Source organism: Hesperophylax consimilis, chromosome 24 (genome assembly GCF_061612785.1).
Source record: "Hesperophylax consimilis isolate HC1 chromosome 24, BYU_Hcon_1.0, whole genome shotgun sequence".
NCBI classification, from domain to species: domain Eukaryota; kingdom Metazoa; phylum Arthropoda; class Insecta; order Trichoptera; family Limnephilidae; genus Hesperophylax; species Hesperophylax consimilis.
In genome coordinates this window covers 17,189,571-17,216,737 of record NC_142859.1, presented here as the reverse complement: position 1 = coordinate 17,216,737, position 27,167 = coordinate 17,189,571, and the positions used below count along the sequence as shown (strand labels likewise).

General features: G+C 35.2%; 2 protein-coding genes across 2 annotated transcripts in view; both read right to left on the bottom strand.

Annotated features, from left to right (window-relative positions):
* Positions 1 to 1,076: 1,076 nt before the first annotated feature.
* LOC149412000 (ciliary microtubule associated protein 1B-like) lies at positions 1,077 to 14,717 on the bottom strand. Its single transcript, XM_089646285.1, has 7 exons — positions 14,624 to 14,717; positions 6,421 to 6,539; positions 4,590 to 4,683; positions 3,581 to 3,758; positions 2,666 to 2,752; positions 1,911 to 2,010; positions 1,077 to 1,166 (listed from the first exon to the last, which is right to left on the bottom strand). Exons 1-7 carry the CDS (start codon positions 14,715 to 14,717, stop codon positions 1,077 to 1,079), a joined length of 762 nt encoding a protein of 253 aa, XP_089502411.1.
* Positions 14,718 to 15,829: 1,112 nt separating this feature from the next.
* Positions 15,830 to 27,167, bottom strand: part of Cep290 (Centrosomal protein 290kDa) — a 48,777-nt gene continuing 37,439 nt past the window's right edge. The window contains exons 23-34 of the mRNA XM_089646284.1: positions 26,972 to 27,109; positions 26,316 to 26,595; positions 25,744 to 25,988; positions 24,546 to 24,692; positions 23,931 to 24,095; positions 22,875 to 23,032; positions 21,892 to 22,091; positions 21,199 to 21,395; positions 20,484 to 20,632; positions 17,858 to 17,949; positions 16,176 to 16,304; positions 15,830 to 15,871 (exon numbers count right to left, since the gene is read on the bottom strand). Of these exons, the coding sequence (XP_089502410.1) occupies positions 15,830 to 15,871; positions 16,176 to 16,304; positions 17,858 to 17,949; positions 20,484 to 20,632; positions 21,199 to 21,395; positions 21,892 to 22,091; positions 22,875 to 23,032; positions 23,931 to 24,095; positions 24,546 to 24,692; positions 25,744 to 25,988; positions 26,316 to 26,595; positions 26,972 to 27,109 (1,942 nt within the window). The remainder of the gene's footprint in view (positions 15,872 to 16,175; positions 16,305 to 17,857; positions 17,950 to 20,483; positions 20,633 to 21,198; positions 21,396 to 21,891; positions 22,092 to 22,874; positions 23,033 to 23,930; positions 24,096 to 24,545; positions 24,693 to 25,743; positions 25,989 to 26,315; positions 26,596 to 26,971; positions 27,110 to 27,167) is intronic.

Genomic DNA, 27,167 nt, shown 5'->3' with positions numbered 1-27,167 from the left:
GTGATATCGGCATTGACGCGATAAATAGAAGTTCGTTATGTGATATCGGCATTGACGCGATAGATATCGAGTATCCACTGAATCCTCATACCGCTAGCTGTATATGGAAAGTATATCGCATCGCTTCCCGATCACTTAGCACTGTTTGTAGGCCCCAGTACAAAAATATGGATCGGTGGCCTCTCGGTAAACCGCACACTGTTTTACCAACCCACGGGACGACTACTTTAGAAACGTTATTATTTAAGTATTGTTTTATCATCATGTAGCTAAGTGGAGCGGCGACACAAGCACTAGCCATTATTTACATAATTGAAATACATAGAAACTATGTAAATAAATCTTTTTACCTAAATACCAAGAATTTTATTTAAATTTTCATTCATAATATTGTTTCCTCATCTACTGGATAGAATCGGCAAAAAGTTTGGGTGTGAATGCAGCTTTTTGCTTTTGGGTCATCTTCGAAAGTAGGTACCTATACAGCTCTGCAATTGCAGTGTTGAAGATTTGTGACCACGCACGTCACGAAGCACTGCAATTGCAGTGTCGACCTTATGCATTATTTTAGCCTTTGGAAATTACTTCTGCTGGGTTTGTTAAACACAAAAATCAAAATGTCACTTTATCAAGTATGGTATTGTCTTCACATCGACCTTAATTAAAATGTATTTTTATTTATTGAATATTCTGGCCAGCTCCTATGGGTTAAAGGCCTTACACGATTTCCTGCAATTTTTGAGAGTGGTGGTGGGGGTAAAAGTGGCGTCTTCTCTACACACATGCCGCTACCGCAGTGTGAAAGTTATGATAAAAATTTAATTAAATTAAATTGTACAAAATATTTTTATTTTTTTTGGGTGTGCGTGATGTAATTTCAGCCATTTCCTGTTTGTACCACAAGTTTCCAGACAACTTGTCATCAAAATCATAACTTGAAATAAGTATGTACTTCATTGTGTTCATGTAAAAAAATTTAATTTAAAATTGTAGGTAGGTATTATAATTGTGTACTTTATTTTATTTTGTTGAACTTATGCTAAATTTAGTAGACCAAAAAGTTTGAAGTGGATTGGTTAAGATCTGCATTCCAAGTTGTCAGCCTCGACGAACAGAGGGGGTGACCATTCAAAGTGCTTCCTACCAAAGGAGTACTTGTAGGAAGCCTGGAAAGAAACACAACATGAAACATTAACATAATCAATATCCACAAACTTTCAAAACAATCTTTAGAGAGTCAAATATTAAAGTAAACAGAATCCCAACATTTTCAGAGCCGAAACAGAAATTTTCACTGCGACACTAAGACTGCTAAAACAATACGTAATATTATGCTATGTTGCATTTCCTCCTTCTTTAGCCAACCTTTCGGACAGCGTCACAGTGTCCGCAACGTTGGCTAAGAGCAACACAGCGTAATAATATACAAATAAATAATCACTACATAATACTTTTGGCCAAGAAAATCTCTAATCATATCCAGTATACACATTGTACGGAAAGTCTTATTATAAGCTGGAAACTGATGAATACGTAATGGTGGTGGTAGGTACAAAAGTTTTTTTGATTTGAGCTTTCGTTTTCGTGCAAATCTAGTCGAAGTGAAGTTGTAATTTTTTCGGTAAAATTTCAAAATATAGCCTATAGGGGGTTAATATCAGCTCTCTAATGTCTTTTAAAATGCTTTGAAATGTTCCGGCTCAAAAAGTTATTTTACCCTTTAGTTAGATTCACCAGTCTCCAGCTTGTACTATGAGTTTTCGGACACTGTGTTTATAAGATATTACAAGTTCTCTGTAATGTTATTTTCTGAAATCGAAAAACATGTTCTAAACTTGATGTATGTAAGCAATGCATCTGTGTGAGTACGGTGTTCGCCCCAATACCTATAATAAAGCAAATGTACTCACCTCTCCAGGCACATAGAGGTTGGGTCCATATCGTGCTGGTCCTGGGGACACCGGGCCCTTGTCGGAGGGATTGCGCGCCCTCATGGAGTACTTGGGGAATCTGAGATGCAAGGAATTATTGTAATTTTTTTTATTTAACGCCCAGAGGGCTTTTTTACATGGTTGGTAGTATAATTTTAATTTGACAGATACTTTGAAACATAAAAATAAGAATAAAATTACATTTGATAAAAGCTATGCAACAAGTCATACAAACACAAAAAACAAAAACAGACAATTACAGCTATTTGTAGGTTTACATGATGTGTTTAGGAGTATTGTTGAAATAAATGTTTTAAATGATCCACAAAACTTGCCAAGTTGGTATTGAATATGTCAATGTAATGGCCCCTTACATTAAGAACTTACTCTGATATTTGGATGGCGGAATAATAGTCAAGAGACAGTAATTAACACAATGTACTATATTAGAAGACAGGTGATATTGAAGAAAGACCAGACAAAAACACCTAAATAATTTTTATATTTTCAGTAGATACAAATAATGTGTAAATTCCACCATTCTTGGTGATGCAAATTGATCAGCATAGTTACCTTCCAAGCAGTTCGGGGTTCAACTGTAGGCCATGCAAATTTTAAAATTAGTATTTTTTTATATTTTATATCCCGTGATTTTTAATGGGTTGTTGGGTTGTGCGCTAGTATTATATATTTATAGTGTTAAAAATGGTGAAAGGCTTTGCAGTGAAACTTACCCCAACTTGTAAACTTCCATGTCCTTGTGGAAGTAGGCTGCCGGGCCGGGAGATAAAGGTTTTTTCGGTCGATCCAAACTTGCGCCCCTATAATACCAATCAATATATATATTTTCAGCCGGCTTTAGTTTTTGACCTGATTGTAACCAGCTAACAAACATTAAAAACATGACCGTTATGCTTGACAGCTGACCACAACTTGACGACAGCTGACCACAACTTGACCACAGCTGAAAAGGGCCGAGAATCGGCATTTAAAGAAGAGCATTCAAATCTACAATCGTTATTTTCATTATCATTTGTTTTTCATAAAAAAAAAACTAGTAGTAAAACTGTGAACAGTCGACCTTGCAACTAAAAAAGTATGTTTATAATTTTCTCATGTTTAATAAATAAAAAACAAAATTTTCTTCTGAAATCATAATACTTGTAAGTATGTACTTAAATACCTACCTGCTTAATTATAAACTGTAAATATTTTAACCTTTTAAATGCCAGTAGGTAGAAGTGTAGCTGTGCACAGCAGGCCAAGAATGCGAGTTAACTCGCTCTTGGCACAGAAGCGGTTAAGTAACATTTTTTTATATTTTGAATAAGGAATTATACAATTTGTCCAAAGAAATGTCACCATCTCGATAACACTTCTTTTTTTAAACTTTTTTCGGGCCAGTAGGTACCATAATAGTGATTATTCCGATTTGACAGGAACCACGATCATGCAAACTCTCATGATAACACGATGATGATGTGAGCTCTGGCAGAATAAAAAGGTCGTATCATCATCTTGAACCGGAACCATAACGTAACAATTTTTTTTACAGACAGATGAAATGCCAAATTGTTGAGTTAAAACAGGACTTTGCTACAGTCAGTCAATAATCAAGAACGTAAAGAACACAGGGATGTAAAACTCACATGGACCACTGCTGAGCGTCAAATAGAGGCTTGAGTGCGTAGGCGTTGGGACCCGGGCCTAGTGTCTTCAGCGTCTTGGCGAGCTTGTCGCCAAAGCTGTACTCGGGGGCGCGCTTGGTGCGCATGGGGGGGCACTTCTCAGGCTTGTGGGCCCCCGGGCCAGGGTAGTTGAAGGGCCCTGAACACAATGATATTTATGTAGATTTAATGATTAATCGTTTTATCAGTTATAACACAATAAAGTGTACCAAAATTGTAATAAATGAATTATGATTTAACATGTGCTATCAAATGTGTTTTGTAAAGCGATGAAAATATGTAATAAAAAATTATTGACTTTGGGCATGACACTATAAAGTATAGCTTTGTGTATTGTGTCATATCACTGTCTCAAATGATGTCAATAGACGTTGTGTCCGTGAATTTGTTAATAATAAGATAATCTGTTTATTTTATAAAAAAGTTCCCCTACTTACTCACTTTCTGTCTCGGGTTATAATTTTACTTTATAATCCTATCCGTATGAAGATCAGTGGTATTATAGTAACGTTATTTGAAAGATAATTTTTTGATCATGCAAAAGTTGCATGAACCAAAATATGTAATCATGCAAAAGTTAGATCAACCAAAATATGTAATTATGCAATGGATTGCAGTCTTTGGAATACAGACATCAGGTGGGAATGCTGTCATTATGCAACCCGTATTTTAATGGAAGATGCTCTGTGGAACCATCATCACCGATCCTTTCAGCACCTGTGCATGGTTGGGAAACATGCCAAACGCGCACCCAACAATTTGCACACATTCGTCACAAGAGAATGGGTCGCTTCTATTTAATTATGAGTTCAACAGGTCAGCTGTAGAATGATCTATAATCTGTGTTTTATTTCCCTCATAATATGGGTTTCTTCCAAGACCCAGGTCCGCTCCTTCCTTTCCTTAAACAGCATCTTGAGAGAAATTATTTTCCTAACTTCCTCTTGTACGAGGTTAAAAATAAACTCACTGAGTCCGGTCTTGAGTCCAAAGCTCCATGCTGGTTCTGTGACATTTCCATGTTGGGTGACCTTCTTGATGGCGTAGGCTGGACCTGGTCCTATCTACAAAATAATATTCAATGTTCAACATACTACCTAGTGCAGACAGACAAGCCTCATAAAAATGAATAGCATTCAATAGAAATGCCGGTATACAAACACAGTATTCCCATATATCTAACAACTACGGTAAAAAAATTGCTAGAGCGATAGGTAAAGTCTACGAGTCTAGTCAATGAAAGAGTACCTATTTCAATGTCACCGTTTACAAACAAATTATGTTGCAAACTAGCCAATTCATCGCTAACATAGTTTAGCAAATGAATATACAAATGATAAAGACATTTTTAACATAACAAATTCGATGCTTAAAATTTACCTAAACAATTTTTTTGTCAAATTTCTGATAATTTCAGTTTATTATTATTTTTTATTTTATCCAATTGTAAACTATGTAAGTACTTATTTTTTGCAAGGTTGTCTATTACGACCCTTGTATAAAATTTTGCAAACATTTCATGTAGGTACCCAATGTAAAAGCCCCATGGACGTATAAAAGAATAAATGAATACTCTCAACTAGTAGCGGTTCGTGGTTTTTTAGTATTCAATTTTAAAAATTAAAAAATCCTGTTACAAAACCATCGATAACTTTGTATTTTTAAATTTTAGAACATAAAAAGTTTACGAGCCGCCACTGACCCCGACCCAGAAATGGTATTTCAACAATTTTCGGTTTCAAAAATTGACAAGTGTTATTTTTTCCATGTGAATAATGTTTATTAAACAAGTTAATGTGCTTTATTAAGCGGCCCCGGCATAGGCTCGGAATTTCGTAAGCGGGCTCAACATTTGTTCACGGCTAACATTTGTCAAGGGCTAGCAGCATTGATCCGCTATGCACCGCTGTGAACTGTCACCGATGATGTTGGCTTCATGGAAATGGGCCACTTCTTCGACTTGTTTTTATGTAAGTTGGCTCCCATGTGGATCGAGCTAACGGCATCTATTTTTCCTTCTTCATAATATAATCTGGGTCTCTTCAAGACCCCTCATCAATAAATCCACTTCCTTAACCTGGCTCACAACGCTGACAATCAGGTGACGAAATTTTTCTTCAGTCTTTACACTGTACAAACAAGGGCGCTCTTGTGAAATGTCACATAAAAATAATTTGTAATATTTAATTATTGAAGACAATATTAGCGATTCCTAAACGAAAATTTGAAACAGAAAAATTAGAAAAATATACGGTCACATCCTGGGTTCGGGTTAGTCTTAAATAATTAAATATTACAATTTGAGGTTTTACTCATTAAGTTATTCCAAAAATAGGAAATTATTTTCCTCAGGGCCTCCTGTGTGGAATTGATGTAAAAAAAGAAAAATATATTACTGGGTGGTATAAGTCCTCTAGAATTGTTTGGTGAGCAGGGAAAACCTTCATCACCTCACGCTGCATTATGATTTCAAGGGACCATATCACAGTAATGATTAAAAAATTGTTTAATTATTTGGAAGTTAATTGGTTATACTCAAAGATATTAGAAGAACGAGATATGCTATGTTGGCCGCCGGACCGTAGCCGGAGTACTACCTAATTAGGGTACTTTGAACGGTATCGGGACGTGTACGCACAGAAATCTGTTCTATGTATTAGTGCGGATACCTTAGCGCAAGCGAAGGTGTGCAGTAGTATTGGTGAACAAAACCGGCGACACTCGGCAAAACAATTCCACTCAGTACGAACTGCGCGTAGCACATCTCGTTCTTCTAATATCTTTGGTTATACTCCTCTTACCAATTTAGCGCCTGTACCACCTCTTATTCCAAACGAGTATTGTGGATTCCTCTTTCTGGTAGCGTCGTGGCCAGTATATCCTGTTATTGATGGCAGCAGATAGTTACCTGGCCCTGGACCTGTAGCATTCCAACCAAAATTTAAATAATATAACAAAGCATTTCTAAGCTATAAAAATATGTTATGTAGTTATAAGAATGTGTACTGTTAGATTAATTTATTAAGTAATCACACATTAAAATAAAAATGATAAATGTTCTATTATCTCCTTTTTTTGGTTACGTATCTTCACCGGGATGATCATTTCATTAACATATTAAAATGATAATACATATAAAGTTACTGAAAGAATTCTGCATATATTATTATGTAGTGTTTTTTAGTGCGGTTGAGTGATTTCTGTTTGAGTTTGTTTTTGGTGTCCGTATGTTTTCTATTTCAGATCTCCCTATGTTTTGTATTCAGCTGTTTATTTGAGTTTGACCCTTACAGTGCCGAATAGCGCCGTGGCGCTCATAGGTAGGTGTGCGAAAAATGCCAGCATCGCGGTAGCGCTCGTTTCGACAGTTCACTTTTGGCGAGCGTCAGTGACGGTCATGTTCCAGATTTAACCTTTTGATAAAACACGCCAATACAGTTTTTCGTCGGCATTATGTGCCCAATCAACAGCTAAGCATAGACGAATCTCTTGTTGGAACAAAATGCCTTACCACCATCAAACAATATTTACCCAATAAAAAAATCACAAATGGGGCATAATATTTTGGATGCTCTATGATACCATCACTAAATATTGTTTAGCTTTTTATTGTTACCGTGGGGCACAATCCAACGAGGATAAGGATGAAATAAAAAAGAAAGGTCTTGGTTCTGTAGTGGTGGAAAAACTCCTAAGTTTGGGAAATAATTTCAATAAAAGATACTATCTATTTACTGACAACTACTATACCAGCATTGAGATAGCCAAGTCATTTATGGAGAAAGGGACATACATAACTGGAACTATAAGGCGCAACAGAAAGCTTGTACCCAAAGAAGCAAAAATAACGGAAGTTGGTGAGCCAAAATATTTTAGTAATGGAGAAATTCTTATGTGTTCTTATCGCGATAAACAGTTGAAAAAAAAAACCAGTCATCCTCGTTTCCACTGATAGCAATATCGAAAATGTAACGGTAAAAAAGAAACGCGGAAATTATGAGACAGAGAAAATCAAGCCAGTTATTGATTTATGCCTATAACCAATTCATTGGTGGTATGGGTGAATCTGATAAAATGTTATACACATACTTGGACGAAAGAAGAACTCTGAAGTTTTGGAAAAAGGTAGTGTTCAATATTTTTGGCAGAATGACTCTGAATTCATACATAATTTATCAACATAAATCTAATAATATAAAAATTACCAGGTTGGAATTCACTTCCATTGTTATAAGTGCACTAGAAGAAAAATGGCTAGATACAAAAAATAAAACTGAATTGCGTACTTCATCAAAACCGACTTTTGGTTTGGAAAAATTGCCAGGACGAAATTTACGAACATGTGTGGTATGCAGCAGTAAGGACAGTAGCGCTGTGAAAAAATCCAATCCAACCAATTTGCTCACTGTGTAAAAAAGGACTGCACTGTGTTGGTGTCGGAAACCACTCTTGTAAATAAATCTTGTACATTTTCTTGTCAATAAATATATAGTATTCAATTTCTGTGTTTTTACTATCATAGTTTCAAACCTTCCGAACAGAAAGTTGAAAAAAATATGAAAATTAGTGTATTGTAACAGAAATGGCAAGTGTTTTTCTTTTTTATATAAACTATGTATCTATAAAAATGCACTTTTTTACTCAGCCTTGACAAAATATTGATGGCACTAAAAGGGTTAAATACTTTAATGTTGTTGTGTACCAGAGTATAAAAAGCTTTTTTGTAAAATGTTGTATTCGTAGTTTGCTAATTGGATATATATATTTTTTTTAATTAATTTTTTTTAAAAAGAAAGACAAACATTCCCGGGTTACGAATAACCTGACAATATTTGAAAATCTCCTACTACCACCACAGTAAGCGGAAAATGTTGCTTGTGTTGTGATGGAGGACTTATCCAGCCGAGGAATTGAACACACTACGCCTGGGTGGAATCCAAACGCTATGTCAACTCGGCCACCGACCGGTCATATGTTTTTGACATGTTATTATTATTATTCATTAATTTAAACGCCCTGATGGGCTTTTACATGATTTACTGCATAATACAGTGCCAACAAGTGTTAGTTGTTATTTAATGTATTTTGGTCCGAGCTAACAAAAAAATATATCCATATGGTTGGTTATAGGTTATAATACATCACAGGTTGATTTAGAACTATAAAGCTATGTACAATATGACTCGTAACAAATTAGATTTTTCAAAAGATTATTCGATTTGGCAGCTTCGAAAATATCTATATTTGATTTTCTCAATAACAAAAAATGGCATATTATGTGCAAACATTGATAGGAATGCAATGTTACATTTCAATAAAAAGCATTCATTAAAGATATGTAATAACAACGCCATTCATTTGACGGCCGGCGTGGTCTAGTGGTATACGCTTTTGACTACAGATCCGAAGGTCGCGGGTTCGAACCCGGCGTGCGCAAATAAATTTTATTTGATTAATTTGTGTTATTTCACAATTAATTAATTTAAAAATAATATATAGTATATTTGCGGCACGTTCCAGAGTGGAAGATACTCTCAGTATCGCCCTGGTGTAAGACCACCATTCAGAATTGAAACGTTGCTTGAAATGGCTTTAGCCGTGTTTGGTGACCAGATCTGAATAGCCAGGTACTTCCCCACCTTCCTCTTCCCCATCTCCCTCCCCTCCCCAATACCCTCAGCCTCACATCATACCCCAATTGGGGATGCCATAGTCTCACTGGCTCCAGACGGGAGCAGTTGGGACTCTTGTGCGGTAATACTGTAAAAAAAAAAAAAAAAAATTCAGGAAAAAGTCACAAAACCCACATGCACAAATTTTGAGATATCTAAATAGAAATAATTTTATTTGATAGCCTTAATTTTTTTCAATTGTGCTGGAAGATACAACATTGAAATTTCCATTCAATAAACATTAAAACCGTATTTTAAAGTTTATGTAACATATTTCAGAGTATCTCAAAAATGTGTTGTGGTTTGGTGATTTTTGCAACGGCGATGATATTATTCTCTTCTCGATACAGAATTTTCAAAGCCAACCATGATTTAATTCCCAATTAGTCAGGAAAATTCAGGTTCTACTGTATCGTATAAGTTGCTGTGTTCCGCCTGGTACACGCATTTAAAAAATAAAAATTACACTTGAATTCCACTTAATTACTGATGGAAACAACTATTCAAGTCGGGGGAGATGTAAACATGCACAAAATAGGTTTTTAGGTTATTTCCTAACATTCGAACTTAACTTTGATTGAGAAAAAATGGAACACTAATGCATTTTTACCATCAACAACAACATAAATATAGTTGCTTCTTGCAGTAGTTAAGTGGAAACCAAGTGCTTTTAAAAAAAAAGTGTTTTGAGGCGGAATTCAACAACTTTATTGAAGTCAGGGAAAATTGATCTGAGCTTGACCCCCCCCCCCCCCCCACAATACACTTACATTTGTTTTCTCATCATTGTTTAGTACAAACTCATTCCGGGGTTACTTTGTTTCTTTCCTGTAGCATAATATTTCAATAAACCTGATTTTAAAATAAGACAAAGAATTATAAATTACATACCTAGTGGCTTTCCCATTTTTTGTTGTTTTTATTAAAGTTTTTTATTGTTTTATGTGTTACACAGATAATTTTGGGCCGAAACAGATGTTTTTGGGTTTTATTATTTATATTTTTTTCATTTATCCATTTTTATCTTTTTTTGTATTTTTCTCCACACCTCCAAGAACTCAACCTGCTCTATTCCAAAAATATTTTCCAACTGATAAAAAACATCATTCAGTTTTTTTATTCAAAAGAAATAAAATCAGATTTAAAAAGAGAATATATATTTTTATGCAGTTTTAGAATGGTAATATATATCTACATAAGTACCTACCTACTGATGACTTGATATTCTTTCAGTAGGTACCTGAAGAAACTCATCAGTTTTAGAAATACCCTATAAAATTAATAATACGTCCAACTCCAGTGAAATAGTGGCAATTTCAACAACTCGAGTCGATAGAGGGAGCTAGTGTAGCATGTTGAGTTTGATATTCATTCAGTGAGTGGTTTATTTATGCATTCATTTCAATGGTGACAAATTGAACTTATTTAGTATTTGGTGGTGGTGTTTTGAGCTTTCTAATTTGTATTTTGATCAATTTTGATAAACAAAAATATTAAAATCTCTGTCCTTCCCCAACATGAAATCACGACCACCAAACTACAAGTTACCCAACAATAAAACCCACACTAACATCAAGCTACAACAATAAAATCCACATTCCTCTAACACACACCATGAAATATAGAATAAAATCTCTTAACTATATTGCCTACGCACTCTATAACTCTTTTCCAGATATGTATAAAAACAGCCAGCATAATCCAAAAATTCAAAGTAAGGCTTTAAAAGAATATTTCTCTAAAACACAAAAAAACGAAAATACATAATTCTTGTCGTGTTCTACTTTGTTTTGTTTCTATCTCTCTCCTTTTCTATCCCTTGTATTTGCAATCAAGCATAATCTATTTTTACCAATGTATTAGTAGATAAGCACCTTCTTCTAAATTCCTAACTTGGCTCTGTGCTTTTATGTATATCCCTGTCTGTTTCTTTTTTATTTATTCTCCTACTTAACCTCCCTTTTTCTATTTGTGTACTGTTTTGTATGTGAAACTTATAATAATGATATATTTTTTGTACTGTTTCGTATGTGAAACTTGTAATTTTGATATAAAATACTGATGTAAAATTGTACCTATTAACTCCCACATATCGTCGCTGTGAAATCAAACCGGCATATCTGCAAAATGCTTGTTTTTCACCAGAGCGCTTTAAAGATTTCGCATATGATATTTTCCTTTTTACGTCCGTTTGGTTCACCTCAATGCCACCTTATGAATGAATAAAATTTAGACGAATACTGCTTATTGAAGTAGTAGTTGCAAATAAATCGAAAATTGCTTAAATTAAGAGTAAAATGCAGATATGCCAGTATGGCTTTAAAATCAGTGTAATATTTGCATTTGTGTCACAGTGGCTTCTTTTTTTGGAACCTGTTTAAGGTATAAAAAAAGACAATGTTGTCAATGAAAAAATAATTTATTGCTTCACAATTTTTTTTATAAACAATTAACATAATACTGCTCTTTCCTTTGCTGGTAACTTCAAAGTTTCCCAATCGTTTATGGAAATCTGAATTGACGGTATTATCCCGGCGGTAACTAACTTTAGGATACCATTTTTCTTCTTCTCATCAATAGTCTCTTGGAATAAGCGTGCATCAGAACAGGATTCACGCTCCCATTGCCCCGTTTATTCCTTTTCTTCGCCTCCTCCCAGGCATGTGATCCGTAGGAGGTTTTGAAGTAAAAGTTGCCGTCGTAAATGAGACAAACATCACACTGATCTTTCTTCAGTGTGAAAGTTTGTATGACTTGAAAAAACCTCTGTACTGGTAGTAGCTGATTCCTGCAAGGTTTGACTCCTTTCTTTCTGTTATATTAGATAATCTCTGTGATCGGCGATAGATTTTCCACCATCGATATACTCCCGAGAACTTTGAGATCTGTAGTAATGACTAGGAACACTTGCGTTTACAGTTGTGGCAAGGAGGCTTCATGCTTCGTTGGTTCACTCTTCCACGGGTTTTAGACTCGTATTCCTCACCACAGTTTCGCATCTTTCAGTTTGCTAAAGTTTTTTTTTTAAATTTGCCTATTATAATTTATTTTTTTAACCGGGAGAAATTTTACCCGGGTCAGACATTTTGGCATATATGCCGGTTTGTTTTAGTTGAGGCTGCTATAAACGCTTTTGTTAAGTGCAAACCGGATTATCTGCCAATAAGTCATACAATAAGTCATATTTGGCAGTAATAAAAATGTACTATTGTGAGATAATCCAGTTTTACTTACATGATGGACGCATTTCCCCCTTGAAAGTTTTGAAGCAACTGGCGTATTGCGGAATAGGTCTGTCTTCTGCTAAAAAAAATGGCGATTCACGCGTAAATGCATACCGGCCCAACGCCATCTGACAGATTTTTATTCAACTATACGACATGCCGGTTCGACATAAAAATAGAAGGGAAAAAAAGAAATTTTTTGACACCAATAACTCAAAATCTCCATTTTTGCATATATGCCGGTTTGATTTCACAGCGACGATATGTATTGTAAGTTCCTCTCGTCCTACAATGAGTTTTGCAACTCATCGGGATTGCTCTAGCAAGAAATAAAAATAATAATAAAAAAATAAAATGTTTAAAAAAGTGGATTCCATGGTACAGTTTACGAAAAAACAGCAAAAATACTCCCAAGTTGTTTTCAAGATGCCAAAAAACGTTGACAGATTATGGTGAAATGATTTTGTTAAATCCTAGCAAATAAAATTTTGTTTATTACGTACAACGTGGATTAAACCATGAAAATATAAGATTAATTCTGCAAAGCTGTGTTAGTTCCATGTAGCATTCTGTGTTCAAGTTGATGTTATAATCATGGTCAATATTGATGTTGAGCGCCCCTGTTTGGCAGGGGAGCTGTGTCTGTGTGTAGCTGTGTAGGAAAGATTTTATTAGTGTGGATTTGAAGAGGCCAGAATTATATGAAGGAGGAATAACAGAATTTTGTATATGTTTCGAATTATCGAATATATTGATATTTAATATTAATAAATTACAAATTTTTTTAGACATTGATATTATTAAATATATATTATTAGATATCTTTTTGTAAAATTTCTCACAATTATATAAGTATTTTATTACGTTTCTAAACCATCAAAGACAGAGTTAATAGCCGCTTTAATATTTTTTTGATGTATGGGCAAAAAGCTGTAAGGTCATGGGATCACGACTCCTATAATTTATTAACGTAAAATAAATAAAATCATTTCACATAAAATTCATTAAAATGTATGAGAGAAAATCAAGGCGCACAACTCATGCTGCTAGGAGGCGCTAGTGTAGCAGGTTGCCATAGAATGTATGAGAAACGTTAGAAGTTGGATGTATTATTATATTGTAGGGTATATATTTGGTTTTAGCCCTCCTGTGTGGAGATTTTTTATTGCGTAACCTCACAAGACTGCTCTCAACCGTCTGTAGCCAGTGAGACTATGGCATCCCCAACCAATTGGGGTATGTTGTGATGCTGAAGGTAATGGGGAGGGGAAGGAGATGGGGAAGAGGAAGGTGGGGAAGTACCTGGCTATTCAGATCTGGTCACCAAACATTTCAAACGTTTCAATTCTGAATGGTGGTCTTACAGCAGGGCGATACTGAGAGTATCTTACACTCTGGAACGTGCCGCAAATATTCCATACATTATTTTTATTTTTTTATTTATTCACATTTAAACCCGCTAAACTACTTATGTAGTTTGTCAGCAGGGACATAGAGACAACATTCAGCAGGGACATAGAGACAACATTAATTAGTGAATTGTGAAATAACACAAGTTAATTAAATAAAATTTATTGCGCACGCCGGGATTTGAACCCGCGACCTCTAGCTTGCTAGCCGAGAGCCTTTCCTATCGACCACGGGGGGTTGCCATTTGGTTAGTATAAATAATGTACAAATTAAATAATACTTATTGTAAAAATTAATTAAAATACAGTAACATGCCCACAATTGCATTGTGCATGCCCCTTTCAACCGAACCTAACCAAATAGCTTTCATATTCTTTTTTATTACTCCCTTTTGGCTAATCACCACATACACTTTATTTGCTGGGTTAAGTTAAGAAGGAAATGCATAATGTATTTGTGAACATGTTGATATAGTCGAGCAAAAACATTGTTTTATTTTCGATTGTATTTTGCAGTAACAAATTTATGCATAGCATTTCTTTTGGGTATGCTCAGAATGAACCATCTACAGGTCAGAAGGCATGTACATCCCTGTAAACATTCCTGCAAATTTCTTCACACTGGTTCGTGGATGGTTTGAAAACTCGGCAATCATGGAGAATATTTCTATGTTCCCGATGGTTACCTCCGTCACCAACAGCATAGACTGTATTGTCTCCCAGCCTGCAGGAATAACTTGCCGGTGGGGAGAGCAATCTTGCCAATGAAGAGAATCAATTCGGATATCGACATTCTTAACATCAATGAATCTGCCTTTAAAAGGCAAACTCTGTTACTACTAGTGTAGTTGATATACCCACTGTTTAATAATTCTTCTTTACAAATTTATTTAACCTTCCAGCGGGCGCGCTGTCGTAAAATTTACGACAGACGCCCCTTATCGCTTCCCCCACTCTTGCCACTTAGTCCGTAAGCATCGAGCTTTGAGGTATGCTTTAGTCAAATTAAATGTCAAACATTTACCGCAAGATAGAAGTGATTTTCTCAAGCGAATTACGGTCGGGAAATTGAACCGATAACAGAAGAAGAAAACAGAAGCCTTCCAAAACGCGGTGTTTGTCGGTTATGTGCAGTGGATAAGAAAAGATCCTCAGCATCAATGAAATGTTGCCGTTGCCAGTCCTTTACATGCAAGAACCATTCTTCAGTTGAGGTGGTTTGTAAGGATGAGAATATTGATTCTGACTAAATAGGTCAATAAAATATTTTGTTTTGAAATATTAACATGTTTAGAGTGTTGCTTCGTTTTTTTTTAAGAAAGTCATAATTTTTTTTTAAGTACTGCCTATTATCATTTTTCATAACCTTAAAGAAATTCCCTAACATTTATATAAAGAAAACACCACTTACATGGAGAAAACTCGGTGAAGTAAAATTTAAGACAAGCGCCCGCTCAAGGAAAATTTCTCAACGCGCCCGCTGTAAGGTTAAAAACCCAATAAAATGAAAGTTTTTAAAATAATAAATTGAATTGAATTGAACATTTACACATAACCATATTTATGAGTATTTAATAATAATTATTATAAACAATAGTTTTTTAATGCCTTTGCATATTTATATACGTATATTTCATTTATAATATCCTTCGTCAAATAGAAGCTTGTCGTAAAATGCTTATGAAATATTTTATATTAAAACTAGCTGAAGTCTCCGGTGTTGCCCGGCAGTTTTTCTGTATCATAATATGAGACCTCTTTCTTTTTTTGAAGGTCAAGTGTGCAAAATTTCGTAAATCTTGGAATAAAATTGTACATTTGTGTAAATATTAAATCAACATCGCCCTTCCGGTGTCCTCCACTAATATAAATAAATAATACAGTAAACATTCCCAAAATGATTCTTCAATTTTCTTCTTGTTCCGACTTTCCTTTCAATGTTGAAATCTGAAAAATAATAAAATGTCAAAGATGAATATTTATTTGGAGATACTATATATCTTTTACACATTTAATTTTGTATCTATTTTTTCCCCTTGTCGTATTGGGAACCCAAAGCTTTGATGCAGCGCCCCCAGGTGTCCCTGTACTGCGCTACTCAGTGGCTTCCGTCCGTAGCAGACCCAACTCTCCTCGCTAAGCCCCTGGAGTTGCTTTGCCCAACTTTGTCCGAGGCGGCTAAATGGACACCTGGTCTTTGTAATGGCTGGCAGTATTTTGTAGGTACATATAATAAATATATTTTTAAAACCTCTCGTAGAAGTGATTTTTCCTTTTCAACTGCTTTTCTCAAAAGCATCTTGGCTCTCTCCAGTAATTCATCTTTTTCGTTTATTGTTCTTCTGCAAGCATCGATTTCTCGTCTCAGTTCATCGAGTATCTGAAACAGCAATTTTCAAATTTTATTTAAATAAATAAAAGACATATTTGGTTCAGCATCATCATGGTCTTGAGGTGGTTTTGTTTTAAGGTTAAACGCAACGCTCGTTGTATTCTACGTGTTCACAGATGGCGTTAATTAATTAATTTTGTTTAAATACGCTTTTGCAAGGTATTGCTTTACAATATTAACCCCTCAGAAAATCGCCATGTAAGCACTTTAACTGTCTTTAACGAAATGACATTTTACGAAAACTTTTTGTTATTACCGCTTCACAATTAAAGCTCTATAAATGAAACATTTCTGAACGTAGCCGAATAGTAAAAACTGTTTTAGAAAAGTTACAAAATAAGCTTTCAAATTATTATATTACAAATAAATATTAGCATTTTTAAATATTAAAATTTAGAACGCAAACATTAAAAATAGGTTAAAAATGACTCACGTCATGTTTTTAGGTGAAAATGGTACTAAAATCACAGATTATGTAAACAAAAATATTTATTCTATTGTATATATGTGTAATAAACACTTTTATCACCTCACTTTTTTATCATTTCATATAAAAATATTTTATAAAAATTTAATATGTGAAGCGCGCGGCGCTACCGGCAGACATTTTGCGCGGGTAAAAATGTTTTGTCAATTATGCGACTGTCAGCAGATTCCTGTTTTGTATTTCCATAGACAACTTGGTAGTGATGTGTAGCTTGATCTATAATCGACCTTTTAGTTTTTGTTTGAGGGATGTAACTAAAATAATAACGGAGTAAGAACGATTTCTATGGAGAGACACGCGTTGACGTGTAAACACGCTTATTGTACTTGACTGCTATCGTTATTTTATCGTGTATATCTGCTTACGTTGCTGAGGGGTTAAGACAAATCATTTGTTTGCGCCCGTATATACGCAATATGAATATGAATCAATAGTTTTGTTCGTTTAAAGACTTAATTCTTTCGAGAAAGGCACACAAATACAATATTTTACCGATGATTCAATCCAATATTGTATTTGTATGCCTTTCTCGATAGAATTGAGTTTTTATATGTACAAAACTATTTATTCACATTCATATTGCGTATATGAGGGCGCAAACAAATAATTTGTCTTAATACTGTAAAGCAATACCTTGCAAAAGCGTATTTAAACAAAATTAATTAATTAACGCCATCTGTGAACACGTAGAATACAACGAGCGTTGCGTTTAACCTTAAGCAACTTTTCGATTCTGAACATTGGTATTTCACCAGGAATCATCAGTATCAACTGACAGTATCTACCAATCTAATTCCAATTCCTATTGTAGTGATCTATTGATTGACTATGCCAATTTGTGGTGACTACAGACTGAGTCAGTATGTATTGCATTGCAAGTGGTTTCTCTTTATATAGTACTTTGTGTTTTCTTCTGATAGAAATCAGAAGAAGAGCCGAAAGATTCATTAAATTAAGTTTTTTTACAACATTGAGATAATTGAGCTGAGGTTTTTGATACAAAGGAATCTTAACGTACATAGTTGCACCATTATAAATATTTTGAGTTTTATACTTTTTCATTAGAAGTGTGAACAGGACTTCTTTTCAATTTGCCAGAGCCCATTAGCAGCCTCTTATTTTCTGCTTGCAGACTTCCGATCAAACCTACAAACAAAAATAACACTTTTTTATTGCCGAAAAATTCTAATTAAAGAGCCAAGAATTTATAAAAATATACAAGAAAACATTAAAATATTTTTTATAAGCAATAATTATTAGCCTGAAACACTCATCCACATTGAAAAATCTCCTGATAAAAGATACATGACGCCAACGGGACTTGAACCCGTGTCCTTTCGATTTCCCGTCGACAGCTCTGACTACTGAGCTATGGCGGCTTCAGGCTAATAATTATTGCTTATAAAAATAATTGTTACCCTTTGTGCTATGCGTAAAAAATCTTGTCTTAAACATTAGTTTACCAAAAAAATAATAATTAAAATATTTATTTGCCTGTCTTGTCAGAATCTGAATCTACATTATTTTCAAAAGTTTACAAAAATAATAAATATTAATGTTTAAATTAAATTTTATTAACCCATTGTATGCGGACGCCACATCAGTTGGATAGCAAGCAGCCGTGCTCCGTATGCGGACGTCACAACAGTTGTCTTGCGAACATATATAAATGGCACAGCATAATGAGAAGATAATTGAATGATCTTTCATGGAGCTATTCCTAGGGCCTTACAAATAAACGTGTTGTGTAAAATTTAAATGTAATTTTGTAAAATTTAAATGAAATTGTGTAAAATTTAAATGTTTATTTATTTATTTATACATACTGGGTTTTTACAGACGATCTCACTTATGTGAGAACAATCCAGTTATAAAAACTCAGTTAATATACAAATAGGTACGACAATTACCAAAATCTACTCAGCCATAGGACACATTAATTTTCATATACCTAAATAAAGATTCAAATATAAAACAAATAAAAATACAAAATTTAAAAATATATATGAAACAAAAATATTACAGAAAAGTAAGAGACGCAAGTAATACATAGTATAATCAGTGAAACATATTTTTTAACAATAGCAGAATTTTTTTTCTGAATCCATATAAATTATCGACAAAAATATCTACTTCAGCACACTCAATCTTATTAAACAGTCGACACATTTGAGTCAGAGGGCTAAAATAGGCGATATTATTTTTGAAAATATTCACGTGAAAAATGCTATGGTGTCTTAAACAATGGGAATTGGGGACATTTATTTCAATATTGCTAAGACATAATGAGGTATCAAGATGGCCGTGGATAATTTTATGCAAACATATTAGGTCAGTCAATTGCCTAATATGTGATTGTGTAAAATTTAAAACACGGTTATTATTATATATGGGGTATGACTCATAGACATATGAATATTAGTAGACCTGCCCTATGTGATTAAAAGCGTATTATTCCCCACTCCCCATACCGGTTCCATTGGAGCCGGCTGGGCTCGCGTATGGCCTCAAGTGAATTTAGAAAACGTGACGTCATCATTCTTGTGCGAACTATGGTCGAGGCATCATCGGTTCATTTTACGAAATAACACGGCAAAATGGTGACTTGTGGTATGAAAACTTGTAAAAATAGATGTGAAAAAGAGAATAAACCCAATTGTTGTATTACATTCCATATATAAGTATTATTTTACTTTATTTTAAGCATATTCACATCGTATAATATGGATCAGTTGTAGAAACATATACTATCACATCGATATACGTCTGGACGCGAAACACAAAGCTGGTTGGTTGCTGGGAAGTAAATTATGAACATTTATAAAAGTGTCTTAACTAAATACGTAAACGAAACATTCAACTCTGAAAATAGAAGAAATTTATTTTGCCGAATTTGGACTTCGCAAATTTGTTCATAACGTGGCGAGTAATTTGCGCTCCCATGTAAAAATATCTATTCATTCAAAAGCAGATTTTACTTTTAAGAACTAAATGGTGATATTATAATGCAAGGTGCCTATATACTGTCAGATTGATTTATTGACGAATCACAGTCAGCTTTACCCCCTTCGTTTATTTATTTATTTATTTATTAAACGCCATAAAAGGCTTTTACAGTAATGTGAAACATTGGATTATAAGTACACAGTTCAGGGCTGTTAGAGACTTTACAATTAGAAATAGCATTTTTCATTAAAATAATACATCCACAAGCAGTTTTTATTGATGCTATACATATACATTTCACATATATGTATATATGTGGAATGTATATTATTTATATATTAGTATATTCGTTCTTCAACAGTTGATTTTACCCCTCATCTTTAATTTCTAGTCTATATATTCATATATCTGTGGGTATGACTCCATTTCTTGAGTATCCTGCCTGTGTTACCCAGCCATTTCATAGTGTACAAACATAGTTATTAGAAACAATAAGAGATGTGGCATGAAAGTGTGCCAACTGATGCCAATGCACGCACCATCAAAGCTGCTGTGCAATGAATACGCTATGTTTGGTGTAAAGGTAGAAACAAAGGCATAGACGCGATTTGCAGTATGTAGTATGAGTGAACGACATGCGGTTTCATATTAATAATGGTTCACAGCCCATCTCTCTTGTTTCTATTTTCTATGGCAATACGACATAAGAATAATTTATCACAATACATATTTACCTCTCAATGTGAGTACAGTACGCTCTAGATCGGCTGTTCTCTTGGCCTGAGAAACTGAGCTAGTTTTGGTTGAAGTCACATCCAATACAGGTTGCTCAATGTTCCTCGAAAGTATTTGGCTGTTTTCTTCTTTGAGTAACTTCACATAGCTGAAGAAAAAAGCAATATTATAGTAAAAGAGTTACAACTGTGCAGCCAGTGGGATTATGGCATACCCAAAAAGGGTGTGTTGAAAGGTTGGGAAGTTCCTGGCTATTAAAATCTGGTCACCAAACTCGCCATTTCATGCAAATTTTCGATCTGAACGTTGATCTTTCACCTGAGATTATCTTAGAACATTCCGCAAAATATCTTAATGTAAATCCTAGGAAACACTTCCTTGCAAATAGAGTAGTAGATGCATGGAACAAACTTCCACAACATGTCATCAATTTTACTAATATAAACCAATTTATAGCTCGATTGGATTCTTATTTGGAGAGAAGAAATGATTAACTTATTTTAAATTAAAAAAACATCAATTACTGTAAAATTATTGTGGAATCAGATATGAGCGCATCAGAAGAATGCTGCCTGCTCATTAAATAATAATAACACAAATCAATCAAATAAAATTTAGTTGCGCATGCCGGGTTTTGAACACGCGACCTCAGGATTGCTAGTCGAGAGCCTTACATCTTGTCCGTCGACAATTAGTAAATACATTTAAACAAACTTTTCCAAGTGTTCCTTCTGCAGCCGGTTCCTCCTGCAGCAGAGGTTCTCCCCCTCGCTCCCGTCTGGCTCTAGTCTCCGCCCCAAGTTGACCAGCTGTCCATCCAATATTTCCGACTCCAATTTGAGATTGCGTTTTGCGAGGAAAGAGTTCTGCTCCAGAAGACGCTCGTACTCCGATACTAGAATGTCTTTTCCCTTGAATGGAAAAAAAAAATAAGGAAAACATAATATTATAAATATACTATATAAATACGTAATATTATAAATAGCTACATTCAAAAGATATTGATTTACTTTATTGGCAATAGAGGTCAGCACTATGTGCATGTTTCGTATTATGTAAAATCTTAATATATATAGAATCAAGTGTCACTGTACACGCTAATCTGCGAAACCACCCAACCGATTACAATGAAATTTTGTTAATGTGTATGGTTGGTTTCAGCTTGAAATAGAGGATATAAAAATGTTTGTTCATATGAAGCAGATACTTTGTAATGTGACATTATAATTTAGATTTGAATTCCAATGATTTGTTATAAAATTCATAAATAATAGTAATGCAAAAAATAATGTTAAGAAAACATATTTAGTCACAGAAATATCTTCAATGAACTCAAGCCACGTGGTTCTCATTGTAATTTTTAGTAGCAGTAGTTATGTATACAAATATATTCAAGCAATACTGAACCTTATCGGCCAACTCCAGAGAAGTGATTCTCCTCTGCTGGGCCTCCAGCCTCTCCATTAGCGACCCTTGTGTTACGGTTCCCTCCAGCTTCCCCCTCAGCCCTCTCACTTCCTCCTCCAGTCTCTCCTTGTCCCTCAGGAGTAGCTCCAGATGGTTGTCATAGTCACCGGTGACAGTTGATGGCGTTGGACCATCGGTAGCTGTCAATTTTAAACAGAACGTTGATATAAATAACAAAATTCTCGTCTTTTGGTGTACACAAATATATACAGAGTGTCACAGAGTCAAAAGAAATCTGATAGCTCAACTCATGACAGACCTGAATATCATAAGTCTTTAGCTTTCAAGTTATTGGCACTTTTATGAATTTCATGAAATTCGACACCATAATCAGTATAACTCACTTGTTTTTTGCGAAATAGAATATTTTTATGTATTTATAAAAATAGAATATAATTATTTTCCCCAGAGTAGCTATGTAGTAATATTCAAAGAAACGATTTTTTAAACGAATCCGAATAAGCTGGCGTTTAAGAGATTAAGGACGGGTTGTGTCACGGAATTTGAACAATTCATCAAATTTCATAGTTGATTTGCAAGTTCTGTGAAGATTCTATTCAAGTTCTATTATTATACATAATTGGCCAATTGCTTCACAAAACTGAAATCACAACAGGACTTGAATAGAACCTTCACAGAACTTGAAAATCAACTTTGAAATTTGACAAATTGTTCAAATTCTGTGAAACAAACCGCGATATATGGGGGAACATAGCAACCCCCCCTTCTGTTGATATGTGATTTTTACCTTCAGATACTAAAGGTAAATTCTTTATTTTTTAAGGGTGGGTTTGTAAAAATTTCCACCTGATTAAATTAGAGCAATGTATAGTTTTATATTTTCTTAATGTTCGCGGTATAGGAGAGAAATATCCTATGAGGTAAGTCTTAATATTATGTATGTAATAATAAAAATGTCTTACTTCTAGAAGTTTTAGACAGCCTAGAATCCAAGAGCCTCTTTTCCTTCTCGATCCTTTGAATGGTAACCCGAGCCGCCTCTAGATGTCTGTCCATCCTCTCCAACTGGGCGCACTTCTCCTCAAATCTCTGCTTCCATCTCTCTGATGTCTCCTGCCATCTGTTGGTTGAAAGCAGAAATACAAATTTAATATTGAAACCATAGACATCCAAATTGTTAGACTTGCCCTAACATAAAATCTGGGTATTATTTTGACGAGCTGGAGGCAAACCACTTGATCGTATTTTTGGCACCAGGAGGGTTTGAGAATGTTTCGAATAAACTATAACATTAGTTTTGATGCCGAAGAGTGCGTACTAAATAACCAGACCCTGCGTAGAAAAGTAAAGTTCGCTAAAGTAAGGCAACGGTTTGCAGTGGTGTCCATTGTGGGACTTTTCTGCGCAGGGGCCGGATGTTCGTTTTTAACTGATCTCTCTACAAGTCGGGTTGTGTAGCGATGCAAAAATTAGTGAGATGAGGAAATTTAATACATTCGTAAAAGTATCTCACTAAATAGTGTAACAAAATATTTGATTTTGTAAACAAGCCTGATTACCCGATTTGGGATTTACTAAGCCAGCAATTTGAACACCATTAAAGGACAAGTTATTCGTAAGCAGATGTAATTTTGAAGGATTCATTTACTGATAAATCGCAGAAAGGGATATAGTCACCCAACCTCCCCGCTCCGCACAATTTGGTTTGTTCCCCTTTCCCTGATGGACTGGTCTATTAATTTGAATGTCTATGATTAAAACAATATTAATAATATTCTAAAGAACATAAAGTAGAAAAACACAGAAAATAAAATGATAAGCTCGCCACCGAAACTCAAATTCAGAACATCTACTCTATTTGAGAGTAACGCAATGTACAAATTTTACTACAGAAACCTTTTGTGGAATAGGTCTGATTTTGACTTTCTAAAGTATATTTTTGCAAAACCCTCTTTTGTATCTTATTTACCAGATCGATTGCGGTTTCTTTCTTATTTTTGTCCATTATACAAACTAACCTCTTCTGTTTATCCCACAGAGCAATCTGCATGGCTCTGGCATTGTTGCTGCTAACGCTGTAGGTGGTTCTCTCTGATAGTTGATTCTCGAGTGCTTCAATTTTTCGTTGCAGAAACGAAGTCTCTTCATGGTTTGTGAACTGTTTCATATTGTTTAAACCGGATCTAAAATGAATATAAGACATATTTTATAAGCTGTCAGTACAATAATTATTACTCCATGCGGAAATGAGCAGTTTGCTTGATAGATTCCATTTTGTAGTCTTTAGAGCATCAGGTGAGAATGCTGTTCTAGTTCTACCTACTGGTAGTATTTCAATGGAAGATGTACAGTGGAATTTGAGTCATTGATCCCTTTGGCACCGGTGACCGGAAACATGCCAAACGCCCACCCAACAGTTGTACACGGTTGAAATTTGTCACACGAGAAGGGGTTGCTTTGTTCATTCTCGTATTCAACAGCTCGGCTGTGAAATGATTTGCCGACCTCTGTGTTTGATTTGCCAACCTCTGTGTTCCTCCCACCTAAAGCATGGGTCTCTTGTTCAGACAAACATGAGCAGGCTCACTCCTTCTAATCCTATAAACTAGTGATAGGAAAAAAGAATGGATTACCTGGATAGCTGTGACTTGAGGTTCTGCAGCTCCAGCCTGGACCTCCTCTCTCGAGCGCCCAACACCCGAATCTGTTTCCTCAGAAGCGAGTTCTGCTTGCCCAGCATCTGCTTCTCCCTCCTGACACGCTCCAAGGTTGAATCAGACCTGATGGAAAATATTGTACGTTCATTATTTTTATCTAATTTCTTGAGACTCCGTTATAAGGATTCACAAAGAAGAAGAAGATTACTGAAGATGGTTTAAGAGGGAGATATATGAATACGAATGATAAAGGGAGCACACTAATATTTAAAAAACAAACATTGTAATTATTAGGTGTAAGCACCTGTTGTAAAAATATTTAATAAAACATGACTTACATATTTGAAAAAGAGCAAAAATCGCTTGACGTCTGTGTTAAGTAGCATTTAAAGAAGCGCTGTGAATTTTTTCACAACATGTTAAATAACAGAACCTGATGTGTTTTTTATAATTTTGGGAGCATACGTTGCGAATTATTTCTATTGAAGGAATTTCATATAACTACTTATAACATCTGAATATGAGAGAGCTTAAAACTTGAAGTGTAGCATGTTATTTGTCGGTAGAAATTCAGAATGCGGACTCTTAATATGGCAGAATTCTGTAATTTAATATGTACCACCATCGTATTAAAAAAATTGAACAAAATTTTAACTTTAAAGCAGAAAATCTGTTGACGTGAAGTTCTTGAATGGTGACCTCTGGCATCATGAAATTTGAATTGCATCTTGCGACTTCGTTTCCATCATCAGCTGTGAAGTTTTAAAATATCCATTTGCTATCATATCAAAATATAAGATAAAAGAAAATGGAAAGAGGGTTCTTGAAAGTCTGAAAAATCATCATCGGAATTTGACCAAGAGCTTTGGGTAGGCGACAAATTACACTATACGCACCATGGCTTGACCTATTTCAGCTTATCGCTCGCCATACACTGCCAATGGGAATGTATGGCGAGCGATATGCTGAAATAGACCAAGCCACGAAAATATAGCGCGCTTATAGCGTGGTCTGTCACAAGCATTAGGCTAGGAACCAATTTGGGTTGAAAGAAGGTGCCTTTCTTCACTTCCTAGGAGATGCCATAATGCAAATAACTCCAGGCAATCGAAGCTCTTCTTGGTACCATGTAAATACATAAAGTTAAAAAAAAAATTCCACAATTTTTGTTTACCATCCCGATTGCAACCGGCCGCTCTGCATATTCCTATCGCTGTACATTCCCCGATTGGAATCCACATCCACCATGGTATCGCTGGTAGATTCTGTCCGGCCGTTTGTGTCTAGTCGGTGCGACTGTACGGTTGTCAGGGCACTCTCCAAGGCCAAATCTTCTTCTTCTTCCAGCTCCGTGATGGCCGAGAGGTCAAAAGTGGGGTCGCTGGCCGATATGACGGTCTGGAGGTTAAGCACCTGTTGCTGTAATGGATTTATAATGTTTTAGAGAAAATAAAATAGGAGGCCATTCTAGGTGTCATGTCATCATGCTGAACTGGTGGTACCAATCCAGAGATTGCGGGTTCGAAACTCGGTGTTCACAAACAAATGAATTTAAAATACATGCGTTATTACACTATTATTATTACTTGGGTGGTGTTTTGCTTTTGACTGGTATCTGGTGACCACTTGTCAGACACAAGGTACTGAACGGGAAATTTTATTTATCTTTTACCCGTATTTGTAATTTTTTTCAATAGGTCCCTTCAAAACGATGAATAGAGGTTTCAATGAGCATTATTGACTAACCTTTAAATTCCCATTGACGATGTGTAATCGCCTAATAACCTCGTCCCTATCAGCCACCTGGCGTGCGGCACTCATCTTGCCCTGGTTAAGTTCCGCCCTGAGTTCCCCGATGTTCCGCTTGGAGATGTTCAGCTCAGCCAACCAATGAGAAGCCTCAGTCCTATATGAGTTGACCTCGTCATTGTGCTTCTCCTCCAATCGGCGACTGAGCGTTTCCAGGTCAGAGAATCGTTCGCCGGACAGTGTTTTCCAACGTTCACATTCTGAACGTGAAGAAAGACTGAAAAATAATTAATTATATAATTGTTTACAGCTTAGATAATAGAAACAAAGGGTTATATGGCACAGAAGCGTGTCAGTTGTCGCCGAGCCCCAACCAAACTGCACGAGCTATCAATGTGACCCAGAGGCAGACTGAGGAAGAGGTGATGGACTGCGTTGACATATGTATCAAAGTGGGCAAAAAAACTAGCATCTTACATAACGAGGAAGCATTAAACCTTGTTTGACTGTATCTGACATCATGAAATTTATCCAACTTTTTCTGTTTGGAATTTTTAGGCTAACTAAAGTACCTATGTATTTTCAGCTTGCAACTTTATTTCAATTATTATTAAAACACACAATAAAAAAACTGGTCAGTATAAAAAACTTACACAGCAGCGTGAGCACTCTCAAAGTCTCTCTGCAATTGGAAGCATCTTTCTTCTAATTCTAATATTTTGCCTCGGTACTTTTCAATGGTACTATTGTAGCTTTCAATATGAGATGGTGCAGTCATCAGATCTTTTAAACTGAAACAAAAATATCAACACAAGTTAATAATAGATTGACAAAAATAGAGTTATAAAT